The sequence below is a fragment of the Ursus maritimus genome, assembly GCF_017311325.1.
Source record: "Ursus maritimus isolate PB19 chromosome X unlocalized genomic scaffold, ASM1731132v1 scaffold_X1, whole genome shotgun sequence".
NCBI lineage: Eukaryota > Metazoa > Chordata > Mammalia > Carnivora > Ursidae > Ursus > Ursus maritimus.
The window spans coordinates 111,906,215-111,928,645 of NW_024423319.1; the positions used below are offsets into that span (position 1 = coordinate 111,906,215).

The 22,431-nt window shown below is 41.2% G+C and overlaps 1 protein-coding gene across 3 annotated transcripts; it reads left to right on the forward strand.

The window, feature by feature from the left end:
- Window positions 1–987: 987 nt before the first annotated feature.
- RBBP7 (RB binding protein 7, chromatin remodeling factor) lies at window positions 988–22,294 on the forward strand. Of its 3 annotated transcripts, none has more exons than XM_040633937.1 (12): window positions 988–1,150; window positions 1,427–1,571; window positions 6,305–6,450; window positions 9,704–9,877; window positions 10,940–11,055; window positions 14,817–14,977; window positions 15,731–15,857; window positions 15,980–16,057; window positions 16,644–16,720; window positions 18,453–18,510; window positions 21,044–21,154; window positions 21,839–22,294. In XM_040633937.1, the coding sequence occupies exons 1-12, from the start codon at window positions 1,003–1,005 to the stop codon at window positions 21,905–21,907; spliced, it is 1,410 nt and encodes a 469-aa protein (XP_040489871.1). In that variant the 5' UTR covers window positions 988–1,002; the 3' UTR covers window positions 21,908–22,294. The 3 variants fall into 3 exon arrangements, with proteins under 3 accessions (XP_040489871.1, XP_040489877.1, XP_040489882.1); XM_040633943.1 differs by having other exon boundaries at window positions 9,731–9,877; XM_040633948.1 differs by having other exon boundaries at window positions 988–1,045.
- Window positions 22,295–22,431: the final 137 nt, after the last annotated feature.

Genomic DNA, 22,431 nt, shown 5'->3' on the forward strand with positions numbered 1-22,431 from the left:
CTCCTACCCCACCGCTAGGGCCGCTGCAAGCAGCCACGCCCCGCGGCCCCGGGGCTCGCGGCCCCCGCGCCGCCCGCACGCCGCGCCCCCATCCGCCCCACCCCCGCGCGCCCCCATCCGCCCCCGCGCTCGGCCCTGGGAGCGCTAGGCGAGTCCTCGCGCCTGCGCCTCGCCAACTTCCTGCCGCGGAACGCCCCGCCCATCCCCAGAAGCCCGCCTCCAAACGCCGCGTGAAAACTGCCTGCCGCACCTCATTGGTTGAAACGACCGAGCCGTTGGCTCCCAGGCCCGCCTCTCCGCCGCCTCTCACTTTTCCCAGGGCGGATGCGCCTGCGCTCAGCTGCCTGGGCGGGCTGGGAGGCGCGGGTTGAAAAGTCTCGTTCCAAGTTTGGAGAGAGAGAGAAGAGCGCCTCAGACCTCGGTACCCGCGAGCGGGGAGGAGGCAGGAGAGAAGGACGCAGCGTTTGGGGAGCACGCAGGCTGTAAGACGGAGCTCACGCTTCGAGAGCTAGAAGAGTGTGACGCGCCTGGGCGAGGCAGGAAGCAGCCTCTTGGGCTGCGTTGGCCAGCGAGGGAGTCGAGGCGGCGGCGAGGCCAACGACAACGCAAGATGGCGAGAAAGGAGAGAAAAGGTGGCCCGTAGCGCGGGACAGCGGGGGCCGGGCGCGCATGGCCAGCGGCGCGCCGCGACGAAAGGCGCGAATTGGCGTGAGGAGCAGGGGGCGGGGCCGGGCGCGAGGCTAGGCGCGCGCCTCAAGGGGCCTACGCGGGACGGACCGCGGCGCCGAGGGCTCCGAGCACTTCCGGAGCCGGGCGCGGGGCCGCGGGTTGGGCCCCCTTCCCCCCACTCCCCCCTCCGGCGGCGGCGCTCGCCGCGTGCCGCTCTCGGGCGGAGGCGGCCTCCGCCACCGGAAAGCGGACACGGCTGTTTCTTCCACGCGCGCGCGTCGACCTCTTCGGGGTCGCGGCCCTTGTCCGGGGGATTCCGCAACACGCCGGCCTATGGCTGCTGACGCGGGCTTCGTGGGAGCGGAGGCCTCTCCTGGTGGGGGATGGAGGGAGCGGGCCGAGGGGTTTCTGTTACACGTGGATTCGTCTCCCCGGGTGGGTCGTGGAGCCCCTGTACATACGGGTCGTCATCTTAGAACAGGTGCGAACAGCTGTAACTGGCGAAACAAAATCGTTGTCTGTATAATTACCCAATTCTGTATACGCAAGCGGTATTGATTTCTAAGTGCAAAAATAAGCTTCCTGGTGTTAATATTCTCTCCACGTTCTGGAAGAGCAGTTAGTTCATGTCCAAATTAGAGGTAAAGCTGAGTGGATTAGGTGTGGCCATCTCGAGGTGACCTCCAGTATCTGTGTACAGATTCTGTCTTCGATTTCTCTCAGCCACTTAATTGTATGGGCTTTCTCCAAATTTCAGTGTTTGAAGATACTGTGGAGGAGCGTGTCATCAATGAAGAATATAAAATCTGGAAGAAGAATACACCGTTTCTATATGACCTGGTTATGACCCATGCTCTTCAGTGGCCGAGTCTTACCGTTCAGTGGCTTCCTGAAGTGACTAAGTAAGGGTTTCTGGCAACTTTTACTTTGCGTAGATTTAACTGTTGTCCTGAATTTCCTAGTTTCGGCATTTCACATATAGAACATGAGCGTGTAATCAGTTTAGCCCTTGGATGAGGTGGCAGGTGATTTATATTTTCAAAACTCAAGTGATTTATGGGATGGTTTCTGATATGTAAGTGTGGGGATAAAGTGCGATTAATGATATTTGTGGGAAGCACCTAACATATTCGACATTTCCTGGGCTTAAATATAGAGCGCCATTTTGGGGGGGCAGACTAATGGATTTCTTTAAAACTTTATTGAAAAATAGGGTATGTATGGAAGAGTGCACAAATCATAAGCATATGGCTTTGATGGAGTTTTAGAAGTGAGCACATCCATGTACTCAGCTACCCCAATATGAGTAGGTTTTAATTGACAAAGGGGAAAAGAATTTAGCAACAGTTCACCAAAGAAAAGATGTTATTAGCTAATACTGTGGAATACACTTTGAGGTTGTTGTTGGTCCTCATAAGAGTGTTCTTTTCAGCCATTTCTAAAATTTCCCTGGTAATAATTGCTGGCGTTATTGAACACTTAAAATAGGGCCTGGCACATCTGAACAGTTTTGTGTCCCATTGTTTAATACTCAGAACTGTACGGTGATGACTTTTTATTATCCTTATGTTACTGTTGTGGAAACTGGAATGGAGATGTTAAGTAAAATTCCCAAGATCACACAGCCTGTAAGTGGTAGAATGGGATTTTGAACCCAAACTGAGTATCCCAGAGTTGAGGCAAGCCCTGTATTAGACCACCTTTCTCCTGCGCTGGCATTTTTTCTAGTAGGAACTTGGCCATGTAGTTTAAAACTATTAAATTTAGGTATTGTGAGCATATAATTTAATGAAGATTAACAAAACTAATCTAGGAAGGGGATTTTGAGACAAGTTATGACAATAAGAAATAGTTAATTTTATATAGGGTTACTCCTTTAATGGCCAGATTCTTCATATGCAAACATTGTCTTCCATACAGGTAGGGTTCCATTGGGGTTCCCAAAAATCCGTGTAGATATACGGATGTGGAAAGAGTACTCAAGAAATGAATAATGGAGGCTTCTAAGCACTGATGTAACAATTTTGACCATCAAATACTTAAGGGTATTCAGGTTCTCATTTAGAGCACCATGTACTTTTGACTCTTTGTCCATTCCTGTTAAGTAAATTAAAAGCTTTAAGAGCTTAATTTGCATTCTTTTGGATCTTTCTGACCTACCTTAACAGTAGAAAACAGCGGGATTGTGTGGGACTCTAAGGTTAGAAACCAGAGTTTGAATCCTGCCCCCTGCTTCTTAATAGCTAAATTCGGGCACATTGGTCAGTCTCTATCCCCAAGCTGTCTGATCTGTAAATCGAGGTGCTTGCGGTTCTGACTGCCTACTTTTGAGGGAATTAAATAAGATCATGCACTGTTAAAGTGCTGGCATGGAGTAAGTACGCAGTAAGTGGTGACTGATGGTAATTTTCCTACCCCTTTGTATTCAGAAATAATTTATTAGAGTGTAATAACTTTTTCCATTTGGATTCCAATGAAAACTGCTTATTCAAGTCTTTTGAAAATGTTACCTATAATATGTTTTGTGTAACAATTTTAAAGATGATAGATCTGTATCTTCTTAGCCCAGATACTGCTTTTTTTTTTTTAAAGATTTTTATTTTTAAATAATCTGTACACCCAACGTGGGGCTCAAACTTAACCCTGAGATCCAAGAGTTGCATGCTCCACCTACTGAGCCAGCCAGCCTCCCCCCACATACTGCTTTTATATTAACACTTAAGAACTTAGCAGAAAATACTTCAAATTATGTATCCATGGTGTTCTTTGCATACAAAGAAGTGGGATCTGGTTGTGGGATGTGCAGTTGCTCTGGGAATGCAAGAAAATGCCAGCCAGCCTGCATTCTTGGACGTTGAGGATGGCTGTGTGGTGCTTTTGCAGGATTCTGTTTGGAGTATGAAGGGACTGTGATTGTGTTTTGTTGCTATATGGAACACTGGAAATGTTGGCTACTCTTATTCCCTGAGTTTTTGAGGAACTAGATCCTAGTCAACCTCATAAGGCCTGCCTTCTACCTACATACTACATACAACATACTTCCTAATGATTACTTGCACTTTCTGAACTCTTGTCCTTAAACTGAGTTAGATAATTGTCCACATAGTGGATTTGCCTTGTAAAAATTTTTATTTAGGTATTTCTAAGAAGTAATTTCATTATTCCATATCTTTTATTAAATAATTTGTTATTAACGTATTGAGACTAACTCTCTACTAAAAAATGTTTGTAATCATTCAAATTCAAGTGGTACAAAGTGGATGGAGTAAAATATAAGTTCCCCTTCCATGTCCCTTATTCTTCTGATTTTATTACCCAGAGCAGAGACAGTCATTGTTGGCATTTTTTTTTTTACCCATCCTTCCAGAAATAAGTACATACACATATCTAGCCTCCATCTTTTTTTTTTAAGAGAGAGAGAGAGCACGGGCGCACACGTGCACGTGAGCAGGGGGAGGGGCAAAGGGAGAAGGGGAGAGAGAAAGTTAAGCAGACTCCCTGGGGCCTGACATGGGGCTCCATCCCAGGACCCATTGAGATCATGACCTAGTCAAAACCAAGAGTCGCTTAACCAGCTGAGCCACCCAGGCACCCTCCCCTCCATCTTTTTTTATGTTATCAAGCTATTCACTTGACTTTGTAGTTGGTAGTTTATATTGGAGACTTCTGTCAGCATGCTTAGATGTGCTCTTTCTTTTTAAGGGCTCCATAGAATTCCATTTATGTTACCAGTTCTTTATTGATGGATATTTAGGTTGTTATCAGTCTTTTGATTGTTAGGTGAATTTCTTAGCAGTGGAGTCCAAGTGGTCAAAGAATGCTGGCACTGAAAATGGACAAGGTCTTTTAACATGAGTGCTTCTGCAGCTTTAGGTGCATTCAGTATTGGAGGAAAACATTGTAATATTGATTGGTTCAGGAAAATAGGTTTGTATTTTAATGATGGAGATGAAAGGATTTCCAGTAAAAAAAAAATATTGTGTCAGGGGATACGTGAATTTAATTTTAGAGTCGAAGTTTTCGGATCCACCAGTCCATGTTGGGACTGTGCTCCTTAGAAAGGTCCTGTTTTTTCTGTTTAACTCCCTAAAAATTAGTCACTTCCTTCCTTTTATGTTAGCCTTAATATTGCTCTGTGGTGCCTTTTTTCTCTCAAGCGTTCCTATTTCTTTTCAAATGGTTCTAATGAGATGTGTTTAAGTTCCCTTTCATTTTGAGCTACAAAGATTTCGTTTTGTCCTAATCCTCCTAAACTACATTGCTTAGAGCCTAATTTTCTAAGTATGTTTTTTTTTCATTTAAAAATAAGTGGGTGAAAAAAAAATAAGTGGGTGAGTGCTCCCATGCATTGCCTCTTCCCTCCCCATATAAGTTCATCTAAGATGGAATTAACTGTTTAGATAGCCATATCCTATTTTTGGCCACTGGACATACATTGACTAAGACTCATGTCTTTTTTCAAACAAGCTGCCGTTGCTTAGCCATGGCTGCCTTATTCTGTTCTTGGAGTTGTATATGTATTTATTGTTCTTTTTTACATTAAGCCAAATCTTGGTAAAATTTCATCTTTTATTTTTTTTAAAGATTTTTTATTTATTCATTTGGCAGAGAGAGAGCATAAGCAGAAGGAGCAGCGGGGAGAGGGAGAAGCAGACTCCCTGCAGAACAGGGAGCCTGAGGCGGCTCTTGATGCCAGGACCCTGGTATCATGACCTGAACCGAAGGCAGACGCTTAACTAATTGAGCCACCCAGGCACCCCTATTTTTTTAAGTTATTAGAAAATTACATTTGTAGAAGCAACCCTCAAGCCTTTTTAAAAATCCAGTGAATCCTTTGTACAACTGAACTTTATTTTTTTAATATTTTATTTATTTATTTGACAGAGTGTGAGTGTGTGCTCAGGCAGAGGGAGAAGCAGGCTCCCACTGAGCGAGGAGCCATATGTGGGCCTTGATCCCAGGACACTGGGATCATGACCTGAGCCAAAGGCAGAGGCTTAAATAACTGAGCTTTAGAAACAGATAAATAGCCTAACTTGTCTGGTGTTGGGGCCTAGAGCCTTATGTCTTGGCCCTCCTCACTGAGGTGGGACCACGGAGCACAGGTGAAAATTGCTATTCTAGGTAATATAAATGGGAAAACATCGTTAATAGATACGGATGTAAAAATCACTGTTTGGACTAGGGTGCCAAGAAGCATCAGTAGGTTCTTTAGCCTTAAAATGAGTTCCATAGAACAAGGTAAGAAAGACACCGCTCCCCCCATAAAATTGAGACTCCCCATTTCGTAAACTTTAAGCACCATGAACATTAATGAAGAGTTTTCATGCCATTCATTCATAACCTGTTTTTCAGGTGAAGAAACTGGGACCCCAGGAAGTTGTGATTTAAGGAATTGCATATAGTTTTAGTTTGAGCCAGGATTTGAACCCAGTTTTTCTGGCTCAAGGCTTAAACTTTCCATTCTATCTTGTTGCCTGTTACTGGAAAATTAGAAATGTCTAGTTTATTAAAATGGAAGATATTTTTTAGATGAGAAATCAGTGATTATGAGCATGGAGATTGGTGATGGACTGAATTTGTTAGCAACTGATTTGTTGTAGGGTTAGTGTGACTTATTTTCTTTCCTAAACAGACCGGAAGGAAAGGATTATGCCCTTCATTGGCTAGTGCTGGGGACTCACACATCTGATGAGCAGAATCATCTCGTGGTCGCTCGAGTCCATATTCCGAACGATGATGCACAGTTTGATGCTTCCCACTGTGACAGTGAGAAGGGTGGTAGGTATACCATATATTCCAGTATTGGTGTTTAAGGGCGTGTGCCTTTTTTTCTAATATGTTATTACTGTTTTCTATTACTATCTTTGGCCCAGCAGTTTAACTTTTAGGAGTTTATCTTATGGAACTATTTGCTCACATGTGCACAAGGATTTCACAATAGCGTTATTTGCAGGATTGAAAAATTAAGATCAGCCTCGCAGCCCAGATGTTAGTTCGTAGGAAATTGGTTGAACACATTATGGAATGTTTGAAATACTGTGCAGCAATTCCAAAGAATGTGATAAATCTGAAATTTTACAGACTCACAATGAGGCAAATCTGTATGCCCCAGTATGGAAAGATGTCCAAAATAAATTGAGTAACTCCTTTGTGTGATTATAGTAAAAAGTAATAATTTTGGTAAAAAGTAATAATATGTCTGGGGTGTGCATAGGAAAAAGTCAGGAGGCGTATGTACCAAGCAGTTAATAGTGGCTTTTTAATGGAAGCTATTGACTTCCTTTTTTCCCCTGTCAAACATACACTCCCCTGATGTGGTCTTTCCACCATCACCCAAGGTTGGTCATTGTGCTAGAGGGACTCACAAGACCCGATAGCAAATTATACTCATGGCTGAAGTTTGTTACAGTAAAGAATACAGAACAAAAGCAGCAAGGAAAAGATACACATCAGGGAGTCTAGGGAGGTCTGGCACAAGTAAGTCTCTTCCAGGGCCGCACACGATGTGCTTTCTCTCTGGCAGCAAACAACAGGGACATGTGCCGAATGGCTCTCTTCTGCCCAGGGAAACCCATTTGAGTGTCAGGATCTGAGGTTTTTGTGGGGGGTGGTTTTCACAGGCACATCCTGCTGGCAGCCAGTTAAGACAACTGAAACTCAGGACCCCAGTAATGAAACCAGGTGCATGTCGTCAATCTTGGTATTTGTGCAAAGCAGCCCTGACAAACTGGTACAGCATGGTCCATTGCTCCAGGTGTACACCACAAAATCATCAATCTATCAGTGACGTTAAGAACATTCTGAGGTCCATGTTCCCAGGACTTGGCCAAGGGTCATTCATGGTCTCAGTGTCCCACAGAGCTGTGAGGGCTAAGCAGCCAGACCTGTTGGGTTAATGCTGTCTGCATAGCCCTAAAACGTTTAATCTTGACATTTTAAGGAATTTGCTTTTAATTTTTTTCTAATTGAAAATAAAACATTACTTTATAGCTAAAGTCCTGCCACCCCATACCCCTTTCCTAACTTGCCTTCCTTTGAAGAAAATTTCACTGTCCTGAAATTAGTGTGCCATTTTTTACTGTATTTTTATTACTCATACAGTAGTAAATATATAGAGAGGGTTTTTTTTTTTTCAGCTTTTTACTTTGGGTACTGTTTTTTGTATGTGCATGTACCATGTAGATGTCTGTCTCCTTTTAACTGCTGTGTAGTGTTCCATCGTGATTAAACCTTACTTTATTCATTCGTCTACCAGGGCGTGGTTGGATTGCATCTATTTGGTATTTTGCTCTTATAAACAGTGCTTCAGTGAACATCCTTGCCGTGTCTCCTTGTACACATGTGGGAAAATTTATCTAGTGGAGTGGAATTGCTGAGTCGTATGGTGTATTCATTGTCAGCTTAAAATAGTATAAAACTATTTTCCAAAATGATTTAATCCTTTTGCCACTGCCACAATTCACAGTCCTTTTCCTTACAACTTTATGCATTATTTCTGTAAATATTATAATCAGAAATTTTTAGTGGCTTTTAATCCTAAAGTATGTATTTATTGGGCTTTTGGCTTAAGAATTAGTCTCTGTGTAATTTATGGATGTATTAAGTTACTGAAGTCACTTGTTCAGTGTATTACATTCCAATAAGTGACTGAAATAATTCATGGTTAACACCTTTTTTTTATTTTTAGTTACGGTATTTTTTTAATGGATACTGTTATCATTAAAATAGTGGTTTTTATTTTCAAACTTTTGAATTTGAGAAAACAAGGCCCTGTGTTGAAAGTAAATCTTACCTGGAAATCATTTTTTTTTTTTTTAAAGAGGAGAGCTATTCAGTTTGTCTTAAGTAAAGGAATTAGGGAACTTGAGTGTCTTTATATTAGAAATGTTAGAGCCCTTTGGGGTGGGGGGTGGGTTGAAAAGCAAGGTCAGGGCGGGTTTGGAGCAGAGTCTCAGGATGGGTGGCAATCTCAGAAAGATTGGACTACATTTCTCCCATTGACATGATGGAAAGGGAACGTGCTGAGAGGGAAAGAGGTGATTGTATATGGTTGTGTGGGAGTAGCTGTATGGAATGGTCTATGATTTTCAGCCACACAGAATAGTAAGCTGTGTTTGCCACAGAGAAGAATGGCTGAATGCCGATGTTAAACCATGGGAGCCAGTGTTCATTAAGCGTTCCCACATAGCAAGAGCTGGCTGAAACTGAGAAATGGTTTGCTGCTTTCAGTTGGTTTTCTCCAGGACCCAGCCAGGCTGTTTTACTTGTTACCTGCCTGGCTCTGTTAGGCATTTGAGTTAGTGTTCCCTAACCTGAGACACAGGGGGAACAAAAAAGGAATGTGCAGAGAAGCAGCAATATAGGTCAGGAAGAAATAACACAGTTACAATGTGAAACCTCCGAACTTTTTAAGCGGCAGCAACTATTTGAGTTCTTAATCTATAAACACAAAAAAGAAAATGTTCTTTTTGGCGTTATCTGCTTAGATGTTCTCTACTTGTATTCTTTCTGCTATTATCTTTCTGCTTCTCAGAAGTTCCTTATACTTTTTATGTGGCTTTGTTACTTTTCCAAGGCCTTTTTAATAACTATTCAACACTGTAGTCTTATTCACACAGCAGATAGAGACGTGAGCCCCCTCCTTTTAGCTGTGGCACTCCACTAGCAGTTGAATCCGGTATGCTGACGGAGCCAATATGTCTGTGTCTTAGGGTTGGGTGGGGGTTAGTTAGCATGGATTTCTGATTTTAGGGGATAATTACATCCACTTCACAACTGAAAGAGGCCAGTTTTTAATTATTCTAAATCCAAGGTGAAACAATTAACGCATAAAATAGCTATCAACATTTTCCAATTCAAATGAGATTTGAGAATAAATTAATTTCAAGTGGCAAGTGAACCCATATTTTTGTGTTCTTTAGTTAATTTGTGTTGTACTATGTCAGGTTAAAATCTGTTGGGTGGATTAAACTAAATGACTTGTGAATTTTAATCGTAAGTGTATGTGTTTATTTCTTTCTTCTCACATTAGAATTTGGTGGCTTTGGTTCTGTAACAGGAAAAATTGAATGTGAAATTAAAATTAACCATGAAGGAGAAGTAAACCGTGCTCGTTACATGCCGCAGAATCCTCACATCATTGCTACGAAAACACCATCTTCTGATGTGCTGGTTTTTGACTATACAAAGCACCCTGCTAAACCAGGTATGTAGTAATGAAATCAGGCCATTGCTTGAACATTTTTCTTGATTTGAAATAATTACTTTGAGGGAATTCAAGCTACTATAATCTATGATTTTTAAAGGTTTAAAAATTGTTTCAGGGGTCCCATCACCACCCTGAAAATTCAGTTGATGTCACAGAAGGACGTCCCAGCAGGTTATACTGCTGGCTAGGGTTTGTTACAGCAGAGGATACAGAGCAAAAGCAGGAGGAAAAGATACATATCAGGCAGAGTCCAGAGAGGTCAGGCATAGGCTTCTGAGTCCTTCCCCACCACGGCCACGTAGAACATGCTTTTTCTCTAGCAGCAGACCAAAGGGGCATGTGATCAGTGTCTCTGCTTAGAGAAGCTGTTTGAATCTCAGGATCTGGTGTTTTTATAGAGGTCTGGTCACATAGGAACATCCTGTTCAATGACCAGCCATGGTAAAGGCAGTTCAGGACCCCAACAGTGAAGCCAGATACATCGTGAATCTTGCTAAACAGTCCTGCAAGTCCTGACGAGCTTTCTACAGCATGCCTCACTGCTCTGGGCACACACTACTTCATCAGTCGGTGACATGAAGAATTTTGTGAGGGTCACATTCCTAGGGGTTGGCTAAGGGTCAGTCATGGTTGCGAGCTACCCTGGAGACATGCAAGGGCTGAGCAACCAGACCTGTGTTAACTCTTTCCTCACAAACCTGTTTGAAAAAAATTGATTCAGGGGTGGGGTGGTTTGCCACTACTCAAATTTGAGGGGATACCTATAGTTTTTAGTATTCTGTATTGGAGTTAGTACTAGTTTTTGCAAAGAAACTAGTCACTTTATGGTCTTGAGGCTTGGTTTGCATTAAGTGTTTGAAACGAAGCACAGAGAACAGCTTTTCAGGGTGGTTGTGGGTCAGACCAAGTCCTAAGTCGTTGCTGGTGTTTGATGGTTCTTCAAACATTATAATGAATGTTATGGCCCATTCAGTGAGGAGTGAGGATTGAGGATTGCTTTTACTAGTTCTGATAAAGAGAAAATCACTTAGTAGTTAATGTATTTCTTTTCTTTTTTAGACCCAAGTGGAGAATGTAATCCTGATCTTAGGTTAAGAGGCCACCAAAAGGAAGGCTATGGTCTTTCCTGGAATTCGAATTTGAGTGGACATCTCCTAAGTGCATCAGACGATCATGTGAGAGACTTATTCTTTCTAATCTTATGTACTTAAAGACTGTCGTGGAGAGCTGTGTACTGAAGGAGGGCTGTATAGTTGAAAGGTTTTCTAAGATAATACTCCTGATTATTGTGATAACATTTTCACAGGATTCAGAGCAATGGTTATCATACTGCCCTGTTGGAGCCTTAGGATTCCACAGAGCTCTTCTGAAGCAGTCTTAGAATGGAGGGAAGGTGGGCAAAAGGTGTCCCATTATTTACAAATGTATCTCCGTAATGGAAACTATGAAGTGTTTGTGAGACCTGGTAAACAAATTACATTTTATTTTTTATTTTTTACGTGTACAATTCATCGGGTTTTAGTGTATTCACAAAGCTGTGCAATCATCACTACTATCGAATCCTGAAACATTTTCATCAAATGTCACAAAAAGAAACTCCATACCCGTCAAGCAGTCACTCCCCACATCCCCCAGCTCCTGGGAACCACTAATTTACTTTTGATCTCTCTAGATTTGGCTCTTGATAATTCATATAAATGGAATCATATGTGCTTTTTTTCTGTCTGACTTCTTTTCATTTAGCATAAGTTTTTCAAGGCTCATCCATGTTGAAGCATAGGTCAATATGTCCCTCCTTTTTATGGCTGAATAATCTATTGTATGGATATACCAGGATTGATTCATTTGTCAGTTGATGGACATTCGGGTTCTTTCTACTTGGGGCTTTTTGCTTTTCCTTTTTTTTTTTTAAACACTTTGGGGCTATTTTGAATGATGTTGCTATATGAACATTTTTGTCTAAGTTTTTGTGTGGATGTAGGTTTTCATCTCTCTTGGGTAATTACCTAGGAATGGAAATACTGGGTCATATGGTAACTCTATGTTTAACTTTTTGAAAAACTGCCAAGCTTTTCCAAGGCAGCTGCACCACTTCACGTTCCCACCAGCAATGTGTACCCCAGGCTTCCAGTTTTTCCACATCCTCGTCAACACTTGTTGTTGTCTGTCTTTTTTATTATAGCCATCCTGGTGGGGGTGAAGTGGTATCTCCTTGTGGTGATGCTGACTAATGATGTTGAGTATCTTTTTATGTGCTTATTGGCTATTTATAGATCTTCTTTGGAAAAATATGTATTCAAATCCCTTCTCCGTTTTTAAATTTTGGGGTTTTTTTTTTATTGAGTTGTAAGAGTCTTTTTTATATTCTGGATACAAGTCCTTTATCAGATAGGATTTCAAAAGATTTTCTCCCACTCTGTGGGTTGTCTTTTCACTCTTCTGGTGATGTCCTCCAAAGCACAAAAGTCGAATTTTGAGTCCAGTTTATGTATTTTTTATTTTGTCACTTGTGCTTTTGATATCATATCTAAGAAACCATTACATAATCCAACATCACAAAGATTTTTACGTCTATGTTTTTTTCTAAGAATTGCATACCTTTAGCTCTTATTATTCGTTCTGAGTTAATTTTTGTATATGGTGTGACGTAGGGGTTCAAGTTCATTCTTCACATGTGGTTATCTAGTTTTTTCTAGCAGCATTTGTTGAGAAGACTAACCTTTCCCTATTGAGTTATCTTGGCATCCTTAATACAAGTATTTTAACAAAAGTACCACACAAATGCAAAGTGATCTTGTTAATTTATTGTAGATCAATGTTTGTGGCATTCTTGCCACCTACAGCTCCATACCTTCCTTCATGGATTCCATACTGTAAGCAAAACATGTTTGCTGTAATTCCAGCCCAGAGCTGAGAATAGACTTCTGGAGCTTTTGAAAGCTCTTGTAACTTGGCCACAGGTTCTTTACCTTCTTCCTTAGTATGTATATCCTCCTGCCTAGAACAGGGCCCATCACATCACAGACCTTTATATTTCTACTGGTCACAATTTCTGTTATGCTTTTTTAAAATTTTGAAAGTAGATAATTGGCCCAGTTTAGAATCTTTAGCTGCGAGCAACCAAAACCAGCTCTGGCTGATGCAAACAGAAAAGGAATTTATCAGAAGGGCATTGGGCAGGGTAGCTCACAGAATTGCTGTGCTGGCTAGAAAATGGCCTAGAACAGAGAGGAGAGGCCAGTGGTTGTTACTGTCCACTGTGCACCCCCCCACTCCACATTTGCAGTCATGAGAACAGATTTCCCTATTGATGTTCACAATTCAGAATCGTGGTCAGACTGATGGAGCCAAAATTGTGTCCCCACCACAAGAGAGTCTGGGAAGCAAGGGTATCCCTTAGTTCTCCAAAAGGAGGCTTTCCTCCACTTCCCTCATAGTGGGTGTGGTGTGGTTGAGTCCCTGGAACAGGGAGGATGGGTTATGCTCAGTAACTTAATTACTAGTGCATTTTGAAGACACCAGGCTGGGAGTTGCTAGTTATAATAATAGCTGATGTTTTTCAAGGTCTCTGCCTGTGCCAGGCATCTTGCTAATCTTCCCAGGATCCTTCTGAAGTGAGCAGGGGAGGTCAGCTCTACATGTTCCTTTCTCTTCAGTGCTTGTCAGTTGTGCGTCTGAGTGTGTATCAGCAAAGACTAAGGGTGTGTGTATTATGTAAAACTATTTTTTTTGTTACTGGGTAAATAGCTATTACTGGGAAATAGCTTTGTTACAGAAACTCAGATAAGAAAGTGATTTTCTGGGGCACCTGGGTGGCGCAGTCGTTAAGCGTCTGCCTTTGGCTCAGGGCGTGATCCCGGCGTTCTGGGATCGAGCCCCACATCAGGCTCCTCCACTAGGAGCCTGCTTCTCCCTCTCCCACTCCCCCTGCTTGTGTTCCCTCTCTCGCTGGCTGTCTCTCTGTCAAATAAATAAATAAAATCTTTAAAAAAAAAAAGAAAGAAAGAAAGTGATTTTCTAAGAGATGAACCCCATACCAGTGTCAGTGGAATTATTGCAGCAAATATACTTTAATGGAATTATCTTTTATTTTAAACCATTTGGATGACAATCATTGCCTTATAGCTTGCAATGTTTTTTCATAAAAACTTTCCTCTTAACTTTGTGATGGTTGTCACTTGAAGACTCCGGTCCCAGAGCCTGCTAATCTGTGATCTTTGAGGCCTGGGGAAGGCCCATGGCCTCTGCTTGGATTCTGCTGATGTTTTGAGGAGCATGCTGTGGGGATCTGTCCGCAGGCCCTAAGCTTTGGCCTCTCAGAGTAGCCTTGTTGGGGTTTCTGGGTTATTCACTGGGTTATCCCACTTCCTAATGTTTGTAGTGGTTTCTGCTATGAAGTGAGAGACTTATCCAAAGATTTTTGCTGTTTAGGAAGCATGTTTTAGTTTTAATTTCCAGTCTCCCAACCCTGTGTGAATTTTTAGGACACAAATATCTGTTCAGTAGATATCGAATGTTGGGCTCTCAGTGTTGCGTTGTGTAATCTAGATGCATTGTAGATATTTGACTGAAGGTATGTCAGTAGAAACTCGAACCTGATTGTCTCTTGCCTGCTATCGTGCTTGGTTTCCCCGTCCCCATTATCGTATCGTTTTCTTGCCCTCTGCATCTCAGATGATGAACGCTACAAGCACACACTCTTCTGTTTCAGAAGCTTCACTTTTGTTTATGTGTCTTCTCTCTTGTGTTTGTTCCTACCTTTTATATAGTTAGATCATCTTTTAAGTTTGTTTATTTTAAGTAATCTACACCCAGCACAGGGCTCGAACTCAATGACCCCGGGATCAAGAGTCACACACTCTTCTGACTGAGCCAGCCAGGAGCCCCTAGTTAAGTAATTTTTTAATGAAGGTTGTTTGTTTTTTTCCTTCTTTAGACTGTCTGTCTGTGGGATATAAATGCAGGACCAAAGGAAGGCAAGATTGTGGATGCTAAAGCCATCTTCACTGGCCACTCAGCTGTTGTAGAGGATGTGGCCTGGCATCTGCTACATGAGTCCTTATTTGGATCTGTTGCTGATGATCAGAAACTTATGATGTAAGGTGGAGGGTTCAGTGGGGTCTGGCTATATGGGTATCCTGAATGACCATCAGTGATTGTGGTGGCCTATGGTTTGATATTTTTTTTAAGTTACATACTGGCCTTAAACACTTTAGTGAGATATAATTGACATACAAGAAACCATACATGTGTAATGGTTTTTTTGTATAAAAGTTACTATGCTGTATGAATGAACACCATTTTTTACTTGAAAAAAGAAAACAGATAAGTAAATATGAAGAAACATGCTTTTGGTAGTATTAAATGTCAAAATCGGGGTCACAGTGACTTTGAAGATGGGGGCTAAGAATGATTATATCAGGTCATGGCCACAGGGCTGCATTCAGCCACCTATAGTGTGTTTTATTTCATAAAGAAACTACTATCTGAGGCAAATGTGGCCAAATAGTAAAATTTGACAAGGCTAGGTTGTAGGTATCAAATTGTTACATTATTCTCTATGTAGTAGTTGGTGTATGCTCGAAATAGGTGGTAGTAAGACAGGAATCTAACAAACAAGAAACCGGAAATGATAGCTCTAATTTATTTTCTGTAGGTTTAGAATATGTCACTCAGTGGTTGGAAATCTGAATTGGCAGCTTTGTATGTGGTTGGGGTGTTCGTGAAGGAGCGAGCATGGCAGAGATAAGGGGGGTATGGAGTGGTGTGGACCTGGAAACAGGTGTGAGAAGCTGGGGAGGGTTGGGTGGCTTCGTCTTGTGCTGTGTGCCTTGTGCCTTTGTATTTTAGATGGGACACCAGGTCCAATACCACTTCCAAGCCAAGCCACCTGGTGGATGCGCACACCGCCGAGGTCAACTGCTTGTCGTTCAACCCCTACAGCGAGTTCATTCTCGCCACTGGCTCTGCAGATAAGGTTTCTAAGTTTTTGTGTATTTGGTGTTTATGAATCCAGTTGTCTTGTGCTACAGTTGGATATTCTAAAATTCTTATGTAAAGCGCAGAAATGAACCCTTTTCATTTGTTGTTTCTCTTCAGACTGTAGCTTTATGGGATCTGCGTAATTTAAAGTTAAAACTCCATACCTTTGAATCTCATAAAGATGAAATTTTCCAGGTATGTGGCAGTTTTCTGGTGTCTCTGTCAGGTTTTTAGTAACTTTTTGATGGGGGAAATTTAAAATCTTTCTGCTTTTATAGCAGGCATGCTATGTATTTTTTTTTTAAATTCCTCTTCTGTATAAGTTAACTAGTGGGAAGTAACTTGGAGTTCTGTGAGATTATGACTTTAGAAGTAGAAAAAGTCTTGCAAAACAGAATCGATATGAAAAGTGAAATTCAAGGGTTCTTTAGTTAAGGTATCCAGCGTGGTGGGTCCTTCTAGTGGGAAAAAAAATACCTTGTATGTGGTTTCAGATGGTTTCAGTTGCATAGGTTTAAGATACATTTCATTGAAAAGTTGAAAAGCTTCTAGGATAGTTATGGGGCTGAATAACTTTATGGGGATTCCTAGCCGAGCTCCCCTGTATTAGAGCGTGACCTTCCTGGAGAGTGGGCTGAGGAGATGGGCCCTTTAAGAGCACTTGAAAGGATGGGACAAAGAGAGGATACAGAACGGAAGATGGGAAAATCTCAAGGATTAGAATAATACCCACAAACCTAGGAACAGATGATACTTCACACTTTAAAATCTGTGTTGCTAGGTCCACTGGTCTCCACATAACGAAACTATTCTGGCTTCAAGTGGTACTGATCGCCGCCTGAATGTGTGGGATTTAAGGTAACTCCGAATCCGGTGACAAGAAACTGCTTAAGTATGCTAATCTGACGGGTGATGTAGTTCATAAAGTAGAGAGTAGTCTGCTGTAAACTGGTGACCCCAGTTTAATAGGTCAAATGTTAAAGCAACTTTCAAGTACCTTCCTGAAGAGTCTTTGTTCTGTAAAATAGAAGTGAATCAGCAAATGGAGTGCAAAGTAAATTTATATGGAAGAGAGTTTTTATTGTTGATATTCAGGAATGAAGTTGGGGGCGTGTGTATGTCTTAACGATACAAATGATTGTATTGAAAAGACTTGGTATAGAAAGGGGTATAGATGTTAGCTGTTCATGTCTCATTGGAGCTCACATGATACCTGCACTCTTAGAGTGTTTCTATCATTTGCTCTTCTGTGCTTTCATTGGTTTGTTTTGAGGAGGTGAGCTGCTGTGGGCTATGTAACTGCCGGGGATACACCTGGGAATGGGATAAGCACAGGCCATGCTGTAAGAGAGCTCACGTTCTTGGGCTCATTATATAGAGTTCCTTCCAATTTTGCAAAAGTTCCTTGATTTCAGAGTTGCCATTCTAAGAATTTCAGATTCCTTTACTTTTTTTTGTCTGAGCCTTTAGAGCCATTAATAAAGATGTTCAGTTATATATACTTCCCTTGAAGATGTCATTATCTTAAGTTTAAATCATTACCAAGAAATAACTTATTTAAAATACTTATATGTATTGCTTTGAAGTAGACTTAAGTTTTTAGTTTATTAAAACCAAGGCCACCTTAATCACAGAGACCATAGGCCGGCCCTTCAGTGTCTAGAACATAAAACACTGGAATAAAATGCTTGTATTGTAAAACTTCTGAACATCTGATGTTCCGTGTTCATACAGAACGAACTCCTCTGGCCATGATAGAATCTTAGAAATGCAGACAATCTTTAAAAGTGGATATTTGAGCGTACATTATTTTATTTGAAAACAATTTTAGTAGTAAAATTAGAAACTGAAAACTATAGTGGTTTATGAAGTGAAGCAGCAAGCTTTGAAAGTCTGATGCCCTGGCAGCTGAATTGTCCCTAATGGTGCTAATAATAAATTTGTAGGCATTGTAAAGTTTCTTAATTATTTTATGACTGCGTACTATTAAAATTACATTACATTGGATAAAATCACGGATTAAAAGGGTCCTGACAGGAGGGTATACATCACCGTCTAGCAGTCCCATGTGTTTGGTTTGAGTTTAATGGGAAGAAAAAGAAAGTATCACTTGGAAGGTTTTGTGTTTTGGTTGCTTTTCAGCAGTTATTACTAGCAAAGTCCACCTTGGGGCTATCAAGGCTGATATTTGGTGTGTAACTTAAGAGTGATTTCACTGTTGGGACTGTTGGCAGATTCTACAAACCTTGGCTTGTATGTTATGTTTCACCATTTAAATCCAGTGCAGTAAACAGCCACAGTTAAAACTAATGTATTTTATTTTTTTAAATAATGAATTTAATATTTATTATTATCAATTTCTGTGCTGCATCCTCAGTTATGAACAGCTCTTATCATTTCCAGAAAGTGAACATCCCACCCTCCAACCAGTAATTAATATAGAAGTTATCATTGACAGTAGTATAGAAATAAGTTGTTGCTAGAGTGTGTATGTTTTCAGATGCCCTTTGTCGGCTGATGCTGGTTTTGTGAATGTTCATGCCATCTACAAGAATTTCAGTAATGACAGCATTGTGTTCTTTCTTGATAGCAAAATTGGAGAAGAACAATCAGCAGAAGACGCAGAAGATGGGCCTCCAGAACTCCTGGTATATATTGGCTTTCTTATGCAAGATGAAATGTCATATGCAGATTGGACTACTTGTCATTGATCCATGAATCTGGAAAATGAGTCAGAACTTCAAATGCTAGCTCTTGGAGATGATTTCAAATTGGAGGTCTTGAAGATTATTCTGACTGGGTTTTGACATTTATTGAAAATAGTAAATAGAGCACAGGTTTTTATGAATATTTCACTAAGAATTTGGGCTCCTGGAAAATAGTGTAATTTCTTACTGATTCCCACTTGTAATATTTCTGAGGGTTTTTGTGGCGGGGGGGGGGTGGAGGCTAGGTATTGATATTCAGTTAGCAATACTTAACATTATCTAACAGTACAGACATGTTTTAGTGACCGGATTCTTAAGTTCCCTGCCTAGAAAATGAAAGCATTCTCAATCTTGTTGGTGCCAAATGTCTACCATCTCCCTCCTGCTCCTAATTGAATCACTCGGCATCTCCTCGGGCCTTTGAAGGTTTTTGTGCTGTGTCTGTCCTGTCAGTCCTCATCCTTTCTGTCTGAGCTCTTCAGTACACGCCTCAGGTCCCTTTCCTGTTGAGCATGGTCAGACTTAGCAGTGGTTCTTCCTCGCTCAGAATCCACATTCGTCTCCACCAATTATTTGGCAGATGGTCATTCATTCCTCTGTAACATATTTTTGGTTCTTAGGCCAGTACTAATTTTTGGTACACTTGGGCTTTGCCCACCACTTTTAAAAAGGTAAAGGCGGCCGTTGAAGGAGAGCCCTACATACAGGAGATGCTCACTAGATCCCATGTGGCACAGACATCCAAGATCCCCTTACTCCTTGTCCAGTGTGTTACCATGCCCAACAGCAATGGCCAGAAAGTGACACGGGTGTGATGACACGCAGACGTGCCAGCATGTTCTGTGCACTGCTAATTAAAGAAGAGCATTTCTCAATAAACTATCCTAGACAGATGACAGCACCTAAATGGTTTATTCTCTATTGAGTGACTTAATCTGAAAAGTCTGTTTTGTGATGCATGGCTTCATAGTTTTAAAGTTGAAGTTTTGCAATCAGCTGTTTTCATCCAGCTATTTGTACTTATTTTACTTTGGTAAGAACTTAGAGATATAACTCACATATCATATACCTATTTAAAGGATATAATTCAATGGTTTTTAGTTTATTCACAGAAATGTACAATTGTCGCCACAAGTCGGTTTTAGAACATTTCGTTCCCGTCAAAAAGGAACTCTACTCTTTATCGCCTCCCAATCTGCTCCTTTCCACAGCCCCTGGCAACCAGTGATCTACTTTGTATCTCTAGATTTGCCTATTCTAGATAGTTCATAGAAATGTAATATAAGGTGGTCTTTTGTGACTGATTCTTGTACTTGGCATGTTTTCAAGGTTTCCAGCTATTTTGGGGTACCCTGTATTTTATGGTTCTTTAACAATTTTGTGGTCCTTGAGGAAATCCACTAGGATTTTGCTCCTTTCACAGGAGAGTCTGAAATCAAGGGACACTTAACTTGTGGTAAACTGGATGCTAACTGTAATTTTAGTATAACAGTGTCTTGATATGAGGACTCCTTATATATTCCAAGCCTGTGGTCTTAACATATTTTTTCTTATGTCCCCCTTAACGTGATTCTGAAAAGCTGTTTTTCTCCTATCATTTTTAAACTGAAAAAATTATTAGGTAAAATAGTTACCTTGTATGTAACCTAATTGTCAACCTGAGTCAAATCAGACTTTGTCAGGAAGTGTGACATCTCAGTCCAAAACCGTGTATTCATATTGTCCCTGTGAGAACGGTTTCTTCTGATTCTTAATTCTGAGGTAAGGAAAGTTGTCAAGTGCCTTCCCATGAGGCTGTGTCTTATAGGGAGGGAGTCTTTGCCCCCTTCGTCATTTCATAGCAAAACCCTCTGCATGGTCTTCGTGGGGCTTTTGCTTTTGGAGCCCGGGGTTGGTTTGGTTTTTTGAATCCACACCTTGAGTGATGCTCCTTGGAAGAATGGAGGGTGGCTGGGAGGTGTGCCTTCCTTTTAGCAAGAGGGAGAAGGGGGAACAGGCAGAAGCTACAGAAGAACCAGGAGACTCCTCAGGTGAGCCGGTTTTGAGAGTCTGTAACAGAACTTTAAGGAAATTTATTGCCTTAACTATTTGTACCGAACTACATATATTTAATAATAAGGCCAAATGTTAAATATAATAGGTATGGAAATGGCATTGTGGTTGTGTAGGAAAAGGTCGTTACTTTTGGGTGATGTGGGGTGGAGTACTTAGGGGTGGTTTAGCAGGTATGTCTGTGTAAGAAAACACACCTGTGAACATATTTGTATCTAGGGAATATAGGCCAAGGGTATCCAGGCATTCACTGTACTGTTCTATCACCTTTTTTGAGGGTTTGGAAATGTGCAAAATTAGAAGCAAGGGGTAGATTACTAAGCCTGTAACCCCCTCCCTTTAAACCTCAGTTGCAAGACTGATGCCCTAAAAACTTCTAACAAGATATGAAACAAAAGCTTTTTAAAATTCTTATTAACAGTTTATTCATGGAGGACACACTGCCAAGATATCAGATTTTAGTTGGAACCCCAATGAGCCTTGGGTCATCTGCTCGGTGTCTGAAGATAACATCATGCAAATATGGCAAATGGTGAGCTAAAGTATTTATTTTTCCCAAATGAATGGACGAACTCTTCATTTGAAATTTTTGTTATAGATTGTTGCCTTTCTAAATTTGATGTAATATCTTGAAGACCTTTCTCCATTTTAACAAGTCTTTAGTTCAGTATGCACCTGTCAGGTCAGGAGAAATCTGTGTCTACACACAGATGGGGACACGGCCTCTGTTCCGCTTTGCATGACTGTTGTACGCTTCATCAGCTGGGCTCTTGGCGTCACTGCTGTAGGTCCAGCATCTGCTAGGTCATGGGCATGAAGGCTATACGGGAGCAAAGTGTCCATGAGTTCTCAGATGCTGAATACTAGGTACCTTGTTTCTGAGGTGGTGTTAACCCTCTCATTAACTCGAGGGCCAATGCTTCCTCTCAGGGATGCTGGAAACGCATTTGGGAAACGCTTTTTACAATAGAAAGTAGTAGAGCTTGGGCAGCTCAGTATCCAGGTGGGCTACCCTGCCAAATGAGAACACTGGCCCTAGGTTTTCCTCATTCAAGTCTGGGGGGAAAACTAAGCAAATTACTCTAAAAATGTCCAATACAGAAACATGCTGACCAGTGAATCCTAGAATCTGAACGGAATTAAATGCGGTTTTTAGGAAATTTTGTAAAAACCTTGGGGAGTTTTACCTATGCATTTATTTGGTTGTCCTCTCCAGGCTGAAAATATTTACAATGATGAAGAGTCAGATGTCACAACATCGGAACTGGAGGGGCAAGGATCTTAAAACCCAAAGTACAAGAAATGTTTCTATTGAATGTAATGCTACACGAATGCTTGGTTTATCAAGCGCCGAGAAGGCACTGTATAGTAGGAGATGTAAGTGGGATGGCATATGGCGTTCTTTACCTTCTGATTCTAGCACTTTCAAGTGAGCTATTGCGTACTGTATCATATTGTAGCTTTTAGGGAAGAAAGGAATGTTGTTTAAGAAAAGAACATCACTGTTGTTTTAAAATACAAGTAGCAGGGTACTGCCTTTGATTCAACTATTTTAAGTCCTTGTTTTCTCAAACTAAGTGCTTGCTGTTCCCAAATATGCAAGAATAACTTTTACACTTTTTCCCTCCAACACTTGTTGATTGGCTTTGCAGAAATAAAGTTTTAAAATAAATTCGGTTTTATTCTTTTAGAACCCGGGTAGGAGAGTATGAATGTGTGCTGTCCACGTGCGTCCCTTCTTGTGAGAAAGCTGGTACACGTGTATGTGGAACTGACTTTCCAGGGTACATGAGCATGTCCTAATCCAAA